This window comes from Nymphalis io, chromosome 1, assembly GCF_905147045.1.
Source record: "Nymphalis io chromosome 1, ilAglIoxx1.1, whole genome shotgun sequence".
Classification (NCBI taxonomy): domain Eukaryota; kingdom Metazoa; phylum Arthropoda; class Insecta; order Lepidoptera; family Nymphalidae; genus Nymphalis; species Nymphalis io.
Genome location: NC_065888.1, coordinates 5,532,169 through 5,554,537, shown reverse-complemented (window position 1 = coordinate 5,554,537; position 22,369 = coordinate 5,532,169). Strand labels below are relative to the sequence as shown.

The 22,369-nt window shown below is 32.0% G+C and overlaps 1 protein-coding gene across 1 annotated transcript in view; it reads left to right on the top strand.

The window, feature by feature from the left end:
- The window catches only part of LOC126769074 (tyrosine-protein kinase Drl), a 32,689-nt gene that overhangs the window by 4,113 nt on the left and 6,207 nt on the right, over window positions 1-22,369 (top strand). Inside the window, exon 2 of the mRNA XM_050487624.1 lies at window positions 19,986-20,113. Coding sequence (XP_050343581.1) covers window positions 19,986-20,113 — 128 coding nt within the window. The remainder of the gene's footprint in view (window positions 1-19,985; window positions 20,114-22,369) is intronic.

Genomic DNA, 22,369 nt, shown 5'->3' with positions numbered 1-22,369 from the left:
CATTTTAAGTAGGATTTGTGTTCGTGTTCCCAGTACCTTTAGTATTTTATATATTATTAATAGAACGCAAGTGTTTATCAACACAAGGTTCGTCACGTTTCCGGTGGTTTATCTTTAAACGTTATCAAAGGAACGATCTTTAATTTTTTACCGACCTATGCCAACATTTATCACTGCATAGCATGTCACTCTCCTACGTGTAAATTGTCCAGCGCCGGAGCTTATCTGGTCTCTTATTATTACGAAATCCCTTTCTTTCCTGCAGGTATAGAACCGAATGTAGATAATAAAACTATCCAAATAATATATTGTTATTTTAATAAATATTATTAATACCGCATTCAGTGCGCCATTCGGATCTTTTCCCCTCCTAAACGAAGTTGTCGTTTAAAGAATTAACAATGAAATATTTCAATAAACATCTAGCGACGGCGCTATATAAATATGGGCTCGCGTCTTTCACAAAAATATTCTTTATGTAAATACTGTTGACACTCTGGATGATGTGGAGTGGGCTCTAAATAAATTTAATTTCACGGCTGTTTCGTACGGATTTTTAATTCCATTCGAGTGTAATATGTCATCCGCGGCAGGTGTGGCTTAGGCAAAACAGAATCCTCTTACGTGATGAGAATAAAATTGCCTAATTAAAATTTAATTCAGCGTTCAATTTTGTTGGTGTTATGGTTTATTTTGAAGATGGAATAGTGTCCGTTTTGTTAGCTTTATGTTGCATAATGTTGTAACAATCTGCCGTTAAGATGGAAGCACTTAAGGGCTCACAGATGCAGACGGCAGAAATAGAATTAAGCATGGTTTCGGGCCACGCTGTGGGCGATAAAGGATTATTATGCGCGTTACATGAATATGCAACTCGTTATTTTCAATTACATTAAGTACTACCTTAATTATGCAGTTTTGTTTTCAAACAATTCAGATGTCACACAAACTCATTAAATGACATGTCTTTGTTAGCGTTTAGCTCTGCATAACAATCATGTATACTTAATCAAACACAGATTTATTTCTTCGTCGCATATTTTTTCAATATAATACGTGAGCTTATAGAGCAGCTAAATAATTATGTAATGGTATCGTAGTTGGGCTGAAATTGCATTCGATATGAGGTTTTTTTTTTGTAGTAAAACGAACGTTCTCGTCGGTATTGGATACGCAATCATCTGTCGATTTGCAGCGAAATCTAGTAAGTGATAATTGGGGCTGTTTTCAATTTATGAGATTCCGATTATATTGACGTATTTAATTAACTCTTACCAGAGTAATTAATATTGTTCGTATATACTGAAGTAAATGAACAGTTCGGCGGTTTTAATTAGACGAAATAAAGTTTTCGTTACAATTAAAGTCACACTAAAATATTGTTTGAAAAATATTGTTAATAATGTTTGAAAATGTGAAGAACATTTATGTATTTAAGTCTTACTATTCGACGTATTGGTTATTTAATACATATTCCTAAGGGAATGAATTTATTTCCATAAGTAAATTTTAATTAAAATGGTTGTATCTGTTGAACCATATAAATAAAATATGCAAAATGTTGTATATGTTTTGCAGTTAACTATCTACTAGGAATTCGAGATAGTGATTGACGTTGATAGAACTTGTAATACAAGACTTTCTAGTTCTTATTTCCTGGGACTTCATATAATAAGGTTGGTAAGATTGCATTTATGGAATCAGATAATTCTTTTTAATGAACACTTTTTCATTTTTATACATGAAAAAAGTCTTAAATAAATAGAGAACAAATATAACATTATTTTGATATATCTAATATAAGGGTATAGAGTACATTGCTCAAGAAATAATTTTAAAGAATAGACTATATTATCAAAAGAGACATTAGCAGAACAATTTGCGTTCAATAAGCGTAGATACAGACCAGAAAAAAATATGTCAAAAGACTTTCAAAAAAAGATTTTTTTGAAATTTCTCATTCCCCATGATTGTAGATATAATTAAACGTGGCGAACACTAACAAAATAAATACAAGCTTTGACATACCCGTATCCAGGTCAAGCCGTTCAGCTGAATAAATAGATCTTTATAAATAACGCGAAAGCCACCGTCCAGAGACGGCCAATTTGTTTACAAAGCTGGCTTATCCTCTGCCGCAGATTTTAAATCATTTAGTCGACTCTAATTGGATTTTTAAATTGTTTTTTGAACGCTTATTTAGTTAGACGATCGGTTGTTAATTAGCTTTTTTGTAGCTTAATAAGATTGAATAAATTTAGCAGTGATCTTTTGTGATTAAAATTTTAAATAATTCTATATAAGTAAATTATTCAACTTGACTAATATTAAGTCAATTATTTCTCAAATTAAATGATCAATAATTAAATATAATAATTATAATTAATTTTTTCATAAAGAATTCGTTACAGTCATACTTTTTATAATACATACAAATCGTTTCATTTTATATAAAAAAAAAAAATTAAAAACTGGCGCCAAGGTAAAAAAAGAAGTACTTTTAAAATTAGTTTTCACTTGATCGATGGTTGGGCTTATAAAAAGTAATGGTACGAGGGGTTTCACTCGATCACGACAAGAGTTTTGTGTTAGCTAGTCTTGTGTGGCAATTTGCTCGAGAATGGATAGAGACGTCAGCGCGACAAAAAGCTTCGATCGATCAGCGACGCTGCGCGCACGCATACGGCATATGTCACGTTTTTGTGTTCAAATCTGAATGTGGGAGTAACGACCGCTTTTAGAGAAATACCTGTGTTATCGTTTAGTATATATTTGGAATTGTAGTATTTCACTTATAAAGCGCAATTGTTTATTATAATAAATATATATATATATATATAGTAGTACTACTAAAGTCGAGTAGTATTCAATAAAGATGAGCTGCGTCAACATTACAAAGGTTACTGGAAATTGCTCAAACTAGAAAGCAAGATATCCTTTAGGCCGACATTGACGCAGACGAGCCGTCACGCTGCATCCATCAGCTGCCACCGGTGACGAGTCAGTTTGAACCCAGTTGTGTAGTTTAAAGTCTGACAATGATCGATGAGAAGAGAAATTCACCCAAAACTAAAATAGACATTCATCATTACTAGCTTTGATCGCCTTCATTATCGTTTGAGTTAGGTTACTACTTATTAAATAAACGACGTCTAGATCAATACAAAAATCTCACGGTTATAACTAAAGGTCTTTTTAATAATCCATGAAGTGGTTTTGTCTCTGCGTGACACCGCACCAAGTATAATAATATTTGAACTCCCGTTGTGATGCCACACGTCTGGTATTTTATTTACTGCCAGTGTTTATTCAAAGCTCCAAAATGTCCCATTAGGGATGATGCTGTGACAGAATTGCTGAGGTATAATTGAATAGGAGGATGGCAAGGCCACGCGACCCCATATATTGAACGGAAAATAAATGTGCATTTTTATGTGTACTAAAAGCTACGAGTATTATTTAATAATTCAAGGCACTTATTCACCAGAGATATGGTACTAACATTTACTGTCATAACCGCGTAATGTTTTCACACTCCCCTGCATTATCTTAATTGTTAAATGCACTTAGCAGTTTTGAGTGAAAATTTTATAGTGTAATTTCACTTCGTCTTCTTGTTTTTTATAATTTATGTATATAATATTATTATTACTTATTTTTCGTAGTGATTGTAATAAAGTACTCGAAGTGTGTAGGAGGAGACCACACACATGCGTACCAATTCCCCCTACGCAAATATATGAGGCGTCTGTGTTGAGCATGCTTATGGATACCTCCTAGTATCTATGCTTATGTACACATTTACTTAACACTTGTGGGTTTAATTGGTATTATACACAGTACAGCAGTCAATGTGAAATTCCCTTCTTTCTCTTATTAACAACTCGATAACCTTAAGTAGTTTCATAGATCAGAGTAGTGCTTTGTTTAATCATCTCATCCAATCATCTAATCAATCATAACTAGTTTTACCGTTACATGCTGGAATATAAACTTTGTGTGAAATAGAACAATTATTATTTATTTTTGTTTTATTTACCATTTTGATACCAATGTAAAATGCAAACTATGAACGAAAAAAAAGTACAATAGGTTAATTTTCTACTTAAAGTCAAATACTGTCATTATTATGGACCATGAAATATGCTACGTTTTTTTTCGAACCATCGCGACAATTCAATGTTTAGGGGACAAGGACCAAAAATAAACAAACACGATATACAATTGGAAAAATAAAATATGCCTTCACAATGTACGGGCCAACCAGCACGTCATAATAAGGTAGTGGCTTTTGTGCCATCGGTTGTAAATCATACAGTCCTTTGAAGAGAATGGCGTATCATAAATAATGTCTCAAAATTTGAACGCTCTGTTCTTTTTCGAGGGATTTCTGATTCCCGTGGAGAGAATTCTAACGACAGAACAAATTAATCAATGCGAATTAAGTTAAGCTTTTTTGCTAAACGGATTAGAGTTATAAATGTTTTCTAAAAATATTTTTATACAAATAAAGACGTTTAACTGTATTTTTCTATTATCTCCACACGTTAATAGCAACGTCAGTTTTACGATTAGTAATAACTCGGACTTAAAAAAGTGTTGGTGGAAATGAAAGTTGTAAAGAAAAATGAAAAAATTGGTTGAAGTAAAATATTGAACTGCAGTCACTCCATTTTTATAGTTTCCTAAGAAAGCAATTAAAGTTGAGCATTATGATAGTATTGAAGAATTTAACGCGGTCGACGTTGTTACGTCTGGAGTTTAATGGTTCACTGCACCCCTGAATAAACAAGCCTATTCGAAGTTAAATTTGCTTGCACCGGATATGGCTGCCACTCGAACAAATCCATCATGTATATCTTTCAATAAAGTCTTGGTCGATCTAACTTATAGTCTGCCTACCACAGATAAAGAAACATTTACTACAGTTACTAAATCATAGCGCTATGAGCTTTTAAATAATAACATTTTATTGGCCACGCCGCTGTAAGTCATGAATGCCTTCTGACCTACGGTTTATTGTTGATGCACGAGTACCGAAGATTTATATGTTTCCCTTAAGCTTTATTACTGATGTCGCGCCATAAAAAGGATTTCAAAATTGTTAGTACTTTTTAGGGCTGCATACATTCAATAAAAATCAAAACTTCCAGATGGATTGTTGCGTCCGTCTGATCCAATGTATTGTTTTTCGAATGCGTTAGATCATAATTTCTTAATTTCTTGTATATTGAGCCAGATAACCTGATTAAAGACATTAAGTATAACCAAGCGAAATATTTTCTTGATGGAATAATTCGGGGAAAACGAAAAAATGTTTTTAAATGCATATGTGATATTGAATAAAATTTATTCGTTACATGAAAAACACTTTAAAGTTTAACAAAGATAAAGTATATTTTTAAATAAAACAATAGATATAAAATTTACATATCCTGCAAGCCTCAACAAAATAAGCTTCGAGAAAGATTTATTTTGTTTTTATGTAAACATTTAAAGTGAATTCGCATGTCTCACAGCATGAATTAGAAATGGGTCAAGTCAGGATCGGGTGACTTCTAAGCCTCCTGCAGCGCCTCCTTCCGCCTTAAATAACCGCATGCTTCTCAATTTAAAATTTGAATAAAACATAATTCTTATTGTGAAGGGATTTACAAATTTAAGTTTACTGTAATAAGTGAAAACAACTTTATTTAAGTTTATGCATTGTCTTTTTTTATAAAATATTATAGCAGATGATATTTATTAACAATTATTTTACTAATATTTGAAAATAAAAACTTTTTTCTCTTCTAAAAGATGGCGATAAAAATGTTCGTTATTGGAGCGTTGTAGTTCTTACTTATGTTTACTCATTTGAAGTCTTCTTTGAATAAATAGCGATACTATTTGAACTATCTTCACGAGCGTCGAACAGTAGAGCTTGTTTAATGAGAAAATATACTTTTGGGAAACAGTCGTTCAATACAAATATTGGTTGAATCCGTTCTGAGGTGCACTTTGACTAATATTTGAACATACCGAAGCTATTATTAACTAAAAATGATCACCAATTTTATAACGTATTTTAAAATTATATGCGTTTGAAATTGATGTATCCGTTCACAAAACGAGTCAGATTGCCGACCGTTTTCTCGATTTGTAATGTCGCTACATTTTGTTTTTCCGTGATTGGCTCAAGCTTTATTTCTGGATCAGTTAACATACCTACGATCCGCACACCAATAGATTTAATGGGTAACTACGTTTATTTAACCGCTCGTAACTCGACTTGTAATGACTGTGTGTGGATTTTTGGACTAGTAAAAGCTACCGTTCACACCGATATTGTAGGAAACAGTTATTATAATTTTACTTCAGGCCAATACAAATGTCTATGTTTTCGAATATGGGATATATTTAAATATTTAATATATTTTTATAATTAATATTTATTTATATTTAATATTCATTATATTTAAAACAATTAAATGTCATAATGATAGATATTAAAATAATTTTACTATTTTTGTTTTCTAAACTGTAACGGTTACGTTAACAATTTATAAAACAAAATTGCATTTTTTTTTACCACAATTTCACAAATGGTAACTATAACTAAATATTTGTCATATATGTATCTAGAGCAATCTGCCTTAGAGAATCGTGATCAGAGCAAAATACCCCGATGTGGGGCAGTCACGTTTTTACCCGAACAAAAGAAAATATCATGATGTTAATGCAAATTTTTGCAGCAGCAATTTTACGTGCCCATTAAAATTTATGCAAATTTGATCATGTTGTTGTGTCTGTAACAAAAATTAAAAAAAATATTAAATATTTTGGTTACAGACACTCATATAATCATCATAATATATAAATTTCTTAAATACATTTAACTTAAAAACGTTGTACTTTCCAGAGTATATATATTTTCTGATAACATGTTTTCAATGTCGGAAGACTGAACTTATTTTTTGAAGTATCTTTGCCCTAATGACTTCGTATTATTCTTTGGACCTCTATTTTCCACTTCGTTAAAATCTGAAGGTTTATTGTACGGTTTATTGGTAACGACTTCGCTTCTTATTGGACTTTTATTTTCCTTTGTATCGATGTTTCTTATTTATTTTTCTAAAGCCTCTGTAAAACTGGTCGCAGTCATTGAATATAGTTTGCATCGCGTGACAATGCGATTTTTATTTAGCATCGATGGCGACTTCGTGACTTACAAGACACGTAAGAAGAAAAAAAGTCGTGTGTCGTGCGTTGGCGACTTTATCTAAAACCTTTAAGACTGACCTATCCTTATTTATTATTAAACAGATTCAAAGAAAAGTATGTACGCTGGATAGCTCCGTATAATAGAGGCGGTAGTTGTTTGTTTAAGAATTCACTTTAATTACCATCAAAAGATAAAACTCCGGAGCTATAAGCGTGCTTAATTCTGATTTATAGTCTCCGCATGCTGTTATTATGAAGTAGTAGTTATGTCTACCATAATAGCCGAATCCCCTTTAAATTTAAGGTATGTAAACCATAATTTCAATTAGCTCGTTCTTTTAGGAAATAAAAGCTTTGTTGAGTTACAATAAAGATAAGGAACTTCGCAGAAATCCTGGTCTTATAACGAGCTATTGTACATATATCTGCCATCTTATACGGTAACGGCTAAAGTAAATTACTGCTTGAAGATGTTTCATTTGTGATATGAATACAACGTATTTCTGGTAAGGAGAAATTATTGTTGGTTATTTTATGGAAAATAAGATTTGTGTTACATAAAGACAAGGATGCCTTAGACTGATTGAAGGCAATTCAAATCCAAGAGCTTATCCGAAGACGCTTGTTGGGATAATACGAGCAATCTATCTCGCGGTAGTCGCTTCTCCATGATGGATCGCTGATGGGCTCACGACTTGTTCTTTGTTGTTTTGTTTTATTGATAATACGCGTCCAGACGCTTGTTCAATCATATTAGAACCTTGTTATCTTTTAAAGTTCAGAAGAACTATTATTTTCAATGGTCGTAAAGAAATTGTTTTGGCATTTATTATTATTAAATGAAAAATGATCGTAAAACTTCAAGGGTTTAATTTAAATAAGAAGCATCTCAAGATCATCATCATATGTACTTACTATGAATCAAGAACTAATTAAACGAGAAAAAATGGAAGCTATGAAGTGTGTGTTCGAAATTTGATTTAATCGAGGGTCGTTAACAGCGTTCATGTTCTCTATCTGGACTTAGGCGATAACATACTACTTCGTGCGTAGGTTTTGAATGTATAAGATATAATCTCATATAATGTCATAGTATTATAGGGTGTCTTTTCCAGCTTTCACCGACGCGTCAGCGAGTAACCAATGGGCGTTGTTGTGACAGCCTCCCACGATAAACTCGATGTTTATGCGCGCACGCCGCCCGCCATGTTTGTTTTATCTCGATCCACTGTTCGTCCGTGTTAATAAATGTCTCGTATTGGAAAAAATCTTATCATCCTTTTTTTCCGTCCGCCGTATGTTTTATTTAGACATCGGTTATTAATAATAATGGATCCTTCAGGGTCTTAAGATCAGAATTTAAGATCTCTACGTGTAGGCAGTTTTTACGTTTGTTTGTTTTTTGTAAACGTCAGTTGTGTGGAGTTTTTTTTATTGTTTTTCGAACAGGGGACGCGCTGGTTTGTGTTGGTGTTTTATATTCAAAACAGATGCTAACCCACGACGGTGACTGGAAATTAATTTAATTTGTTTTTATTTGTTATTCATTTTAAATTATTCTCATGTTTAAACATTCCCAGATTATAATATATTACTTATTTGATTTTTGTGGGAATTTGGAAAAAGGGATATAGACAACGACGTTTTAATACTTTCATTAGAAGGTGTACAGCTAAACGTTATCAAAATAGTTTTGTAGTTACAGTAATGACTTTTAACTTTTACTAAGTACCTATTAACGAAACACATTCGGTTCTGGTCTACTAAACGCGTATTACGCCTTGTTAGCGCGGCGCGTCGAATGGTTAGTTCGGGAATAGCAACGGATATGCATTGTGCTTCATTCCATCACGGAAATTAGTTGAAAAGCGTGTAATTATCCAATCACCTATCACTGGAGTAAACTCTCAATTCATTCTACAGTAAAAATCAGTTTTTGTACTCGACTCCTATCGTTATAAAGCTTCATATTTTTCAATTGAATTTTATTGTTAGATGACGCTGATTTCTGACTCGGTTACAGGTACGTTTTAAATATTTTCGATCATAAATTTCCATTCGTGATATGAAAGCTATACTAACGCGAGCTCGGCGGGCGGTGCCGCAGGCTACGGTCGTTTCGACTTATTCTTTTTGCCCATTGTTTACTTTACTGGCGATGTTAAATTTTTATGATTTTCATCATAACTGATGGCGGTGTAAATTATTTTTCTGAACGCCTGCCAACTCGATAATTCTCGCTTGTGCATACGATTCCTTGCGATTGCTCCTTTATTTATGGTACGAGTCGTTTGGACGTTCGATTACATGATTAACTTTAGGTTACGTTTCTTTGCCATGAGTCATACATTTGATATATAAATACAGACTACTTAATTCAAATTTAACATTTTTTTATTATTTTCATCTAACAGAGTGTTTGAAGTTATTCTTTCTGTAAAATCCAGAGAATTATTTTTTTTCAAATAAATACCATATAATGTTTAATTAGGACTATTATAAAGAAAGTAGTTAATTACCAAATTTATACAGTAGTTAAAGCTAAAACGGTATCGTTGAGTGCACTAAAGAGCGTTTCCAGTACTTTCTTGAAAAAAAAAAAACTTAAAACTTAACTTTACGATTAATATGTCTTTTGACATTTATCTTCATGTACTTAAAACGATATGGTTCTAGATATCGTATGCCAGAAATCAAATTTCGGTAAGAGTAAATTGATATATTTTTATCACGTTCTTCACTGATTAATATAACCCTTCTAAATTCTAAATCAAACACCCTACTCTTGCTTCTGTAGATTTTGATGTCGATATAAATCCGTCGCATAATGTGTGACGAGATAATATTTGCTCAGCGTTATTTGTCAAGCGTGTTCGTGTGTTATGTTATTGGACACCTCAACTCGACTCGGTTTCTATTTGAATTACAGAAATGCCTGCAACGGCTGTTTTCAGAACTCACTCTTACACGCTTTGTATATGACTAGGAACATTTTGACTTTTGTTCTTTACGCAAGTTCTCAGTAATACTTAAGTTCTGTTTAGCTCTTACTGAGAACAGCGATTTGCGCACACAGCATTACGTAAAATTAGGTATTATATTACTTAAGTGTATTGTTCTGAATTATTGAAATATATTGACATTTAAAATTTCCATTAATATGCTGGGTCCAAGTTTATTTGTCGGTTTATTGTCGATATAATTCCGATATTTCATTTATCCTAATAAAATATACGAAACTATTACATATATTATATTAGATGAACATAGATTGATAAATTTGAATAACTAAATATTTAATCCACTAATATTTATTATAAAAATATGTTTATTTATGAAAAATGTTTTTCGTTTGTTTTGTCGTTTTTTTTTAGAAAATACATCTTTATAGATAAATTTAAAATGTATAACCATATCTATATACAAAATTTGAGCCAAAGCTTTTCCTTTGTACACAAAGTAAATTGTTATATACATTTGTGTGTTATACAAGAATTGCTCATTTAATGTTATAAGAAGATTTGAAGTTTTGTTTCGCCGTTTATTTTTATTTAAGGTAGGTATTTTTTGTAACAGTTATAATATTATTAAACTGCTTAATAATGGCTCCCTTATGAGAAATCCGAACCAATTGAATAATATAACTGGTATCATTCAAAATCCATTTACGAATGTATAATAAACCCCGGTAGTCGGTCTGATAAAGTTTCGAATACACGTCTTATCGCCGATTGATAAATGGGTCAAAAATAAATCTCATATCGTAATAACATGTTTCTTTGATAACAAATCGTTTAACATGAAGGGCTACCGTGCGATAACCTCGCAAGGATCTGCTTAATCCTATAGCTACTGATAAGCTGCTATCTTGTCTGCTTGGTAGTGCACGTGGGCTGACTTCATAATCGAGTCTTAACGATGCAAGAGAGATATTCGTGTTTCGGGATGTCTAGTTAATCTCTCGTTTGAAAGCGAGTCACGAAAAGTTTTTTCAATCGTCACATAGTTCGTTTAAATTTGGAGAGGAATAGGTATACACCTTTTTTTCTTTTAGTTATTACTATCTGATGTCGAGTGGAGTGGATAGAATACGTGAATCGTAAGCAAATATTGCGGGTTCAAATCCGGACTAGAATATCTGAGTTTAATGTATTTAATTTGTGTTCGTAATTCATATTGTGGTCTAGAAATCTGCATGAGTCGGATATCATTTTACCGTACCTGTAATATCCGCATTGGAACAGCGTGGTGACACTCTTGCTGTTTTAGACAGCTTGTAGCTTTAGTTTTAGCTTTGTCTATTGATAAATTTAATTTAATTTAAAAAATCGTTAGATAATGCACTGTAAATTATTCAGAAAAACTTTTTTTTTCTCCATAATATTGTAATTTTTGACACTATGCTGCTTTGCCAAGGATCTGCAGACTATATAATGCGCTTCTTAACAGCACACTGACTTAGATATACACACAGTTTAAAAAATATCTTAAAAATCGTGTAATGTATTTTTTTATTTAAAAAAAAAGTTTTATTTTTTATTTTTAAGTATTATCATTATTCATTATTTTAATTTTAATTTTTTGTACTTTACTTGATTTGTACAACTTAGTCTTAGTTTAAACCATTGTTTACCTTTTTTTTAGTTCCTGTGTTTATTTATCACAGTAACATTTATTTTTATAATTTTTTAATTTCTATTTAGTCATTATTTATTATGTGCTTGCTGTGGTCTTCTTTAACTGAAGGTCTACTTTAATTTAATGTACTCGTAAGTGTATCCTTTGTTGGAGAATCTTAATAAATAAATAAGTAATAAAAAAGTGTATGAATTGTTAAATAAATATTATTGTCTCTTTAAATTTAAAACGAAATCAAATGAATGCTTAAGTATTACAAATACAATTTAACATGACCGATAAAAATTACAAACAGGAAAAATTAAATTACGAATCCAATACTGCAATGCGCAATAATAATTAATTTCGCCTGATTTAACCGTGTTGATAAACATTAACGATTCTGTTGACACCCCAACGAGACAGGAACATAACTCCGTCCGACTTAATTTTCAACAGTGTCATGTCGGATATTTCAATACTCAACACTACACTCGTTTTCGCGTTTCGTAATTTAATCCTTAAGCACTTATTAATTGACACGGTAAATAACATCTTAAGTCGTGGAATTAAAATTGAAATTTCATAAACACGTAATCGTTCAAAACATTGAGTCGAGGATCGACTGTTAATGTTATGTATAAACATAACAATTAATACGACGCGAGTTTGTTTTGATAGGTTCGTTCGCTCTATAAAATTTGAATTAAACATCACAGTTCCTGTAATGTTTATCCATTCGCGATGCGATTCAGCGACAGGTGGATAATGTTTGCTTATAAAGAAACACTTGCCCAAGATATAAATCCGTCGTCGACGTACTCGATGTGTGGAGGATCGTAAACAGACGTGTTTGTTTTATTACCGTACATTTTGTTACGTTACTACAGATAACGTATTTAGTTATAGTTTTGCTGATTATAAATTTTATTTTTTCGGATTCTAAAAAAACTATTACTTAATATTTAGACCATTAATGTCTGGTTACTTTATTCTAGAAACATCTTCTTTGAATGGTCGAATTTTCTGACCCAATAAAAATTATTTTTTATGTTTCCAAGTTGCTGTAAGCGATTTAAAAGAGTAATCGTTATTTCCATTTTCCGTCAAGTTAATAATTAAGCATCGAATGAGCTGTCGGTTTTCGTTTCGGTGCACATAATTAAGGGTGGCATTCAATGAACATCTGTGTTTGGTGCGCAAAAAAAAATCGGGAAAGATTCCGACTGTCAAACTAATTCGATGGGATTAGCCGGGCGTCAAGAACGCGAGCAAAAAGGAACATCCATCAACACGCAGCTCAGAGATATTTTTAAACTGAATGAAGACAGTTCGAAGGTTTTCCTAGTACGATTTACATTGCTGACTTTAAACATTTATCATTAATAAAATTTGTAATCAGTCGTCAATGTATACGACGCATAGCGATTAAATTGAAAATTTATTATAGAGATAAAAGAAATTATCCTTGACTAATTTATCCGCACGAGTGAATCCGGTATCACAGTACAAGTTGATTATATAGATTAATTGCTCTTTTTAATTTGCATCACGTGGATCCTTTTTTTTTTGTTTTTAGTTTTTATTATTTTATCTAAATTTTGGTGAAATAGTCTTTATAGGTAAAGTAGTTTCCGCTCGCGTATGGGAGTAGAGGTCACGAGTTCGGTACATAATATGTTCTATTTTTACAACGTTTATGCAAAATTTAATGATGATCGGTTGTGCAGTTAAAACGTGAAAGCGTAACAACAACAAACAAACAAATAAGAAAAAAACTCAAACGAAATAACACTATATGCAAATAACAAAACTAAAATTATTCACAAGTATACAACTTAGCATTGATTAGTAAATTTTAAAGTAATTAGAAAATGAATATAAAATAATGATATCCCCTTTGATATTACAGCTGTTAATGTACGGTACACAAAATATACGAGAACGTGAAGTAACAGTTTAATTGTGCAATTTACTCAGGGTGTATTTGTAATTTCATTGCTGTAATTAATAGGGAGGCGCGTAATGGCATGTAGCGACGGTGAGGGATTGCGATCATTACACGTATTACCCTCATCGAGCTTTTCCTCATTTCTACTTCGAAAACATCATTTATATAGCCTTAGAGATTAAGATTCGTTGTTTCTTATTTCCTATATTAAATTTAGATAGTATAGCTCTAAACGGCGTAGTATCGTTGCGTTCCGTTTTAAAGGGTAAGTGGACCAGTGTTACTACAGGCACAAGGGACATAACATCCAGTTTCCAAGGTTGGTCGCGCATTGTCGATGTTAGGAATAGTTAATATTTCTTACATCATCAATGTCTATGGCTGTTAATGACCACTTACCATCAGGTGGCCCATTTGCTCGTCCGCCTACAAATAACATAAAAATAAAATTGTTTTTATTTATCACATAAATCCAATAAAAGTTTCCCGATAACAGAAACAGTGTCAATGTTTATCTGATATCGAATTATATCAAGACTAAGAAAGTATTCGAATTAAAAATATAAATAAGCAGCTGTTTAATGGCGTAATCGCTTAACAGCAGGTTTGTAAAATTATATAATCACTTATTTTATTATCTATTATGAGTAATTTATGTATGTATGTATATTCTAATAAATATGACTTTTTGTAACGCCTAACTGGTACTAAACACTAACGCCTAAAACCACTAAACAAATATATACGTATAAATAAAGTTTATTAACCAAAATCAAAGTATTAAACATAGAGCTTTGAAGTACAGTAACAGCTTGTTAATGTCCCACTGCTGGTCTAAGGCCTCCTCTTCCTTTTGAGGAGAAGGTTTGGAGCTTATAATGCGGTTTGGTCGAAATAGAACAGTAGAATACACATGTGGCAGAATTTCAATGAAATTAGACACATGCAGGTTTCCTCACGATGTTTTCCTTCAGCGTTCAAGTGAGCACATGAAGACAATATTATTATATAATATTTATACCAGGAGATGCAACGCGTTTTGGAAAAAGTTTTTGTATATTATAATATTATATAAGTAGCTCCCCAGTTTTACTCGCTTTATATTTAAACCATTTCATCTTTATGTATGTGTATAACTTGATATATAACATTTATCGCAGATGTTCACAAACAATAGCAAATAACACAATAACATCGTAAATATTAAACTCTTGTGTTTCTCTGTATAATTGATTGACTGACAGTTCTACTGATATATGTAATGACTTATATCAATGTTATCGACGTTGATATTACAATTAAAAGGTCAAATTGATTCAAATACATTATTCTTAGATATAAATAAAGATAAGATTGCAAAAATTAGAAAAAGAACTAATAATTATTCTTAAAAAAAAACTATCGGTATCGTAAGCGGATGGGACACGGACAGAGAAAAATTGTCAGTTTCTCGACTTACGTTTTTAAAATATAACTGTTCAACAGTAATAACATTTTCCATTTTTATATTGACAAATATCTGTACTAGTTATTCTATCACATAACTGCTACGCTTGTCCACGACACCGATATCAAATCAATTTCAATGGCGACCAACATTTATTTTTCATCCATTTTAATAAATGCAAATAATATTTTAGTTACTATTGTTTGTAATCAATCCTATGAAAAATATTGACAAGTTTCGAGTAGTTAAATACAAAACCTCTTTGCACCTCAATTCATCTTATATAGGTTTTCATTTCTAAAGAGCTTAGGGGTACGTTTTGAACGGAGGGAATCTTGTTAGGGACAAAAACAGATCCTATTACCATGTTTCCGGGACACTTATTTTCAATGTTTTACTTACACACCTGACTACACTACGTTCGGATAAATAACCACGAGATTTTAACGGTTGGTTTGAGTCCACAAATTACTTTTAAAAAAGATAACGTAGCATGGGTACATTTTTTTAACCACGAGATTGTGAGTCCCATTACCGTGTAATCGACAAACGAAATGCTTTTTAAACGGAACCGTGAATTGCTAAAAAACAGGTCATGTTGTAATATAGGTAAAAAATGTATTTGTTGTGACATAACTGGATCGAACACACATAACTTTGACTCGGAATTATCTGTAAATGTTAATCAACAGCCATACTTTTGTTACTAAGCGAAATTACAACAACAAAGAGTGTACTTAAATGTTGATTTGCGCAGCTGTACTTATAGCTTTTCAGATGATTATTTGTCTTGGTTGCTTTCACTTCGCTATATAACGCTTGTATAAACTATATAACTCTATAGAGCTAAATCTAAATGCTCAAAAATAAAATAATACCACATTTTAGTTTTAATATGAAGTATATTCTAAATCAAAACACGTGATCGTTGCAGGATGCATTTTCTAGAACATTATGTTATTCTACTACTGGTTTTAATAAATTAGATAAAACGTTTTTTTTTCCTGACGTTTATTGCTTAAAAAACCTTGTAATTTATTTATTTTAGTGTAGAATGATACAAAAAAATGCTCGTATATTTTTATAATTGTATTTGTTTTAAAATTTATAGTTTAATATTTTTCTAATGCCCAAATCGCGCCCATTCTAATTTATAATAGCTTGAGATATATTCAAAAATGTAATATGAGATGCTAGTAAGATACGGGCATAGCGTATTAAAAGCTTAGTTTGAAGAACCAGTGCCTTTTTAAAAGCATATATTTTACTTTACGGGTAAGCGTGTCTTGATTAAATCTAGCAACTAAATTTTATGCCAGTTCCTTAATAGTTTATTCGCTGTAATTTTCTCACACTTTTTGTTTTATTTATTATTATAATTAGTATGTAATTGATAATATGTAATGGTGTTTGTGTGAATACGCCACAGTAATCCAATAGTAAATAAGAAAATCCTTCTTGCTACAATTTTCGAAAATATTTTTTATGTCCTTAATGTGTAATATGTATATAATGTGAAGTTTAACAACACATAATTTCTCCAAAATTAGACACTGCTATTTGGCAAGTGTTCATTACACTTCGAAATCTAGATGAAATTGGAAACTTGCCGGCCAGAACAACGTTATGTAAATGTGTGATAATAACAATAATTTCATTTTATTATTCATATTATATAATTGAGAAAATTGTATTTTATAATATCCTTATAACTTTTGAATATTTTTATTAAATAAATACAATTTATATTAAACAATGGAACAGGTTATTGAGTACTTATTATTTTTGTCTTTAAGACACTATACTATTCTGGAAAACCCTTTTTGGAATGTACCCAGGAAATTAAGCATGATAATATTGATTTTATTAAAGTAATCTATATGTATCATATAGCTTATCACACTGCTGGGAAAAGACGCAAAGACAAATTTCACAAGACAAATTAAATTTAAAAAAAAAATGTGTTGGTCTACTCTACGGATATAAATGTTAATAGCTTTAATATTTCTGAAAAACTTATATATGTATATATATATATAACTTAAAGTCGTAAAGAGACGTTTTAACCTAATACATTTGAAACGTAATTAATTATAATTTAAAAGAATATAACTATGTAACGTCTAAATAGCATCCAGATGTCATTGACCCTATGTAAACAATTTGTTAATTCAACGTTCTGTTCCACGCCTTAGGACATTAAGACGATGTGTTCCGGTATCGGCCAATAAAACTGTCGCCAGTGCTACATGTAGCGCCTAAAAACATGTTTTTATGCATTCTCGAAGATTTTTACGGGACACAAAACGCTATTCTTAGCACGTTATATACATTTTATGATAACCATTATCATGCACGCTTATTGGATACGGTGAAGTTATAAAATGTTAAACAGTTTGCTTAGCGGTTTCCCGGTGTACTTGAGCCGCTGGGTTATTGTGCATTCTCAGTCTATCGTGGAATATCTGGCGCGCATAATGCAGCAGTGCGGAAGAAATAATAAACGGCAGCATTTTTCGTCCCCTCCACGAACCCTCGGCGGACTGAAGTGCATAACTTCGCACACCTTTATTTACCGTCACCTCTGCACTTTGTTTTATTTCTTACACACCTCGTCCGCATAATTCCACAGTAATGCCTTCGCTATGCCCTAAAATCATCCATCGCCTCCGCAGAGGGGACGCTTTCTTTACGAAATATCAGCCGCTTTTGTGCGACGCTCTATTTTGTTCAGTCTTTATAAATGATTTTTTGTACGAATGTAATGAACGCTTTATTCGTAGGTGCGAACCTTGAATGGCAAAGATTTCTCGCGGGCGAGATATCCTGAACACAATAGGCACAAAGCCAGGTTATTGAATATTTTATTATGCCAGCCGCTTTAGCATCTTCGTGTAGAACAACGAACGATAAGCAAAATAAGTAGGAACGTTAGAAATTACTTTGTTTAAAGTAAAAAATAGGCGCCATCCGAAGAAGCCCGGGTTATCTCTGGTTATTTGTCGTATCAAGTGTTACGTTTTTTTTAACATCGCCGCATCAAAGACGCCGCGTACGGTAGCAAACTCCTGCAACCACTTTTGCTTATATGGGAATGCAGAACTATTTACGTGTAATCTAATCATGTATGTATTTATAGTTTTAGTTGACTATTAAATTTTTTAAACTGATTTGGGTTTAGATTTCGAAGAAGTAGATAATTTATTATAAAGCTTAGAGTTACCTATTTCTTGCGACATCACGACATCTGATAAGGATTTTCTGTTTATACTCAAACCGGTCGTGCTATAAAGTAATGATGGAATTGACATATGGTGTTAATTAACAATGTTTAACTAGCTAGTTTAATTATAAACCGTACATAAATCGAATTAAATGTACATGATAGCTTAAGCGTGGAACCAATTTGTCGCGGCGATGTGACGCCTGTGTTGACGAACTGTTTTGCATACAAACTACCGCATATGTTATAATATAACACCTATCACTCGTAAACGCCTAATCGTCCTTATCGTGACTGGAATAAACAAATAACTATTAGCGGTGTTAAAATTATAAATTGACCATTCCATTTGCATGTGCGGCGACATTGCCGGCGAACCCGAACTAAACAAACTTGTTTGGAGAGGACAACGTAATTTATTATTATAATGTTTAGTAATGTGCCATAAGCCGAGGAATGAGCCGCCCAAAATAATCAAAAGAACCGGTCACAATATTTAAATTGTTAATTTTTTTTTAATAGTAAATGTATAATATACTTATTACGTCACAAATTTAAATTTTAAAGATGTCATAAATTTTTCAATAAGTACCTACTTTCGAAGAATATATTTTAATTTATGAAGCGAACAGTTTATTAACGCCTTTTATAATACAAATATATTTAACATTACATAATTGAAACACAATATTGTTTATTTTTCATATTCTAACTCAAAATTATAATGATAAAACCCAACATGTAGTAGGTAGTAGTTAAAAATACCACTTTAATAAAATTTTAATGATGTAACTCGATAGGATCATAACGCACGATTATAACTCTTGATATGACTTGTACGACTTCACCGAAATCATACAGTCATATCAGTTCATATTTTAGGTAGAACATTGACAGTGACAGCTACAGTAATTTAAGAGACTGAATTTGTAACGTGACCGCCGCCTCCGACTAATTATGGAAGATTACATAACATGTCAAACAAACAATTTTGTGTACAAAACAAACTAAATATTTATATGTATTTGAGATAAATTACAAGTAGTTCAGTCAGGAGCCGACTGCGGTAGATTACCATATCTTTGTACGTACTCCTCCTCAAACATGAATTAAAAAGGTTTTTTGGGTTCCCATGATTCGTGGACAGGTGGCAGTAGTCGGCGTCTTTGTGCTTTGATGTCGCCGCCATAAAACTCGTGCGATTTGATCTTTTTTACAATATATTTTTGAATTTATTGATGGGTATTGGTTTAATGCCGGTTGTACTTGAATAGATTCGGTTTCAACTTACTACGGTCATTTTTTTATACAAGATTTGTTGGAACGTTTTGCAGTTTATAGCGGGGCTTGGTCCTATTATTTATTCAATCTGATATCCTAAGGATATAATTTAGACTTGCCTTTCGTAGTTTGTGGTAAAGGACAATATTGTGCTATTTCAATACTTCTAAAGATAGTCTGAAAATTTCTATTAAACCAGTACGGTGGATATTTCTGTTGTATAACTATGTTGTTGTTTTAACTGTAAATTTCTTTGTTAACAGGACTAACAGCGGAATTATTCTATGTGCGAGATGGACAGATCAACACCTATGCGCTGAACTTTGTGGTTCCCGTACCGGCGACCATAGGAGAGCTGCACTTCACATGGCAGAGCCTTACGCGAAGACCGGTAACTATAACACTTATTTTATTTCGGATATGCTAATAATCGAATTAAAGAGCAACTTTATTTGGTCAAAATAAAGTAGCTCTTAAAATTTTCTATTGAACGAGTCAAATTTAACTTCCATAATATTTTATACAACTTAATTGTGATTATAATTCATCTCGTGCTTTACGGTGAAGGAAAACATCGTGAGGAAACCTGCATGTGTCTAATTTCACTGAAATTCTGCCACATGTGTATTCCACCAACCCGCATTGGAGCAGCGTGGTGGAATAAGCTCCAAACCTTCTCCTCAAAATGAGGAGAGGAGGCCTTTAGCCCAGCAGTGGGACATTCACAGGCTGTTTCGGAATATTTTATACAAAACATTAGAAATCTACTAACAGTGACACGCTCCATGGCAACTTTGTTCTTTACTATGTACATATATATATAAAAGATCCAAGAAGGCTCATTCCAAAATCATACTGTATCCACTAGTTACGTGACAGAATAGCAAACAGTGCTTTAATAGACACGCTACACCGAAAGGAATTACGATAACTATTAACCCCTAACAATAGATTGTATGTGGCTAATGATAATGGTAGAGGAATTTGTAATATATTAGACGGTGTTAACTAACCGAATGATACCTCGATGGCCCTTCAAAACAATGGATCGGATGACAGTTTAGGCTTTATAATGATCACGAATGCGAATTGAATACAAGAATAGATCTATAACATAATATAAATATTGCAAAACAAAATTATGCATGCAAAAATAGCTTATATGATTTGTATATAAGATTCAAAATAATCTTAGGTAATGAATTCTATAGGTTAATGCGATATACTTATTTTCTCTGGCTGAGTTGTAGATGTTTCACACTTTATTAACACGAAGTGCAAAAGTTCGATTTAATTAGGTTAGAGAAATATTTGTCCAACTCGCCTTCAGTCGCCATGTTTGTTCGCTATTCTTATGATAATTCCAGACCTTATTTGAATTTTAGATTGCTTGAATAAGTTCCGATAAGACTAACTTGTTCATGTTGAAACAGTTCTACTTTCCATAATTTCTGTTACTTTACTAATTTGCATTTCATTTAAAAAAAAAAAAATTTTACTACTTTTATTTAAATCTGAATACAATGAATCGAAACTTCGAACCAATTAATAAAAATCTCGTGATTCGTGCGTATATTTGACTGTTTTTCATAACGATATAAGTAGTTCGGAATATATTTGAATTTCAAATGTCAATTTGTTCATAAAATAAAATGGTATATAGTTATTATTTTAATATAAAACATACGCCTGCTATGCAAATACTGTTTGAGCGGATCTCAACGCAGACGGCAGTTTGTTTGTTCTGCATCAATAATCAAATATTATGTGCATTTATTTACTTAAATCGACGCAAAATAAAATAAGAAAGTTGAGGTTTAAGGGATTAAATCACATCCGCTGTGAGTGCCGCTGAAGGATTAATCTTTGTTTGCAAAATAACATACCTATTGGAATAATACGCGGTATAAGGCATCCTTCCTAAAATTATTGTTAATATAAAATAATTAAGTAGAAATATATTTAATAAATAGATAAGAATCATTGATTTCTAATCATAATAAAGATCAATAAGAATTATTGATTTCTAATCATAATAAAGGTCACGATGGTACAAAAAATATAATAATAATATTTAATAAGATATACAAATAATTACATGAATGATCGACGAGTTGTTACATCTTCTGTGTTTTAAAACTTTTCTATTCTATTCTATAATAATAATAACCTGGGACATAATTCACACGCACACGCATCTGATCCCAAACTAAGCAGAGCTTGTACTATGGAAACCAGACAACTGATATACTACATATAATACTTTTCTTTTGTAAATACATACTTATATAGATAATTACACCCAGACTCAGGACAAACAGACATTTTCATGCACACAAATAACTGTCCTGGGTGGGAATCGAACCCACAACCTTCGGCGTAAAAGACAAGTATCTACCAACCACGCCAACCGGCTCGTCCAATTTGACTCGTCTATTCTACACATATTACAATTGCTCGTCTATCAATCTGTATTGTGTCCTCATAGGTCAGTAACTTAGTACTTACATATTAGTGACAGTCGTATAGTTTGAAGCATAAATAATTTGTTATTTTAGACAAACGTTAATAAACAATTATTTGTTTATTCATTTTATTACTTAAAAATCATGTTATTTTATTATTTTAATAAAATTCGTCGTTTAAT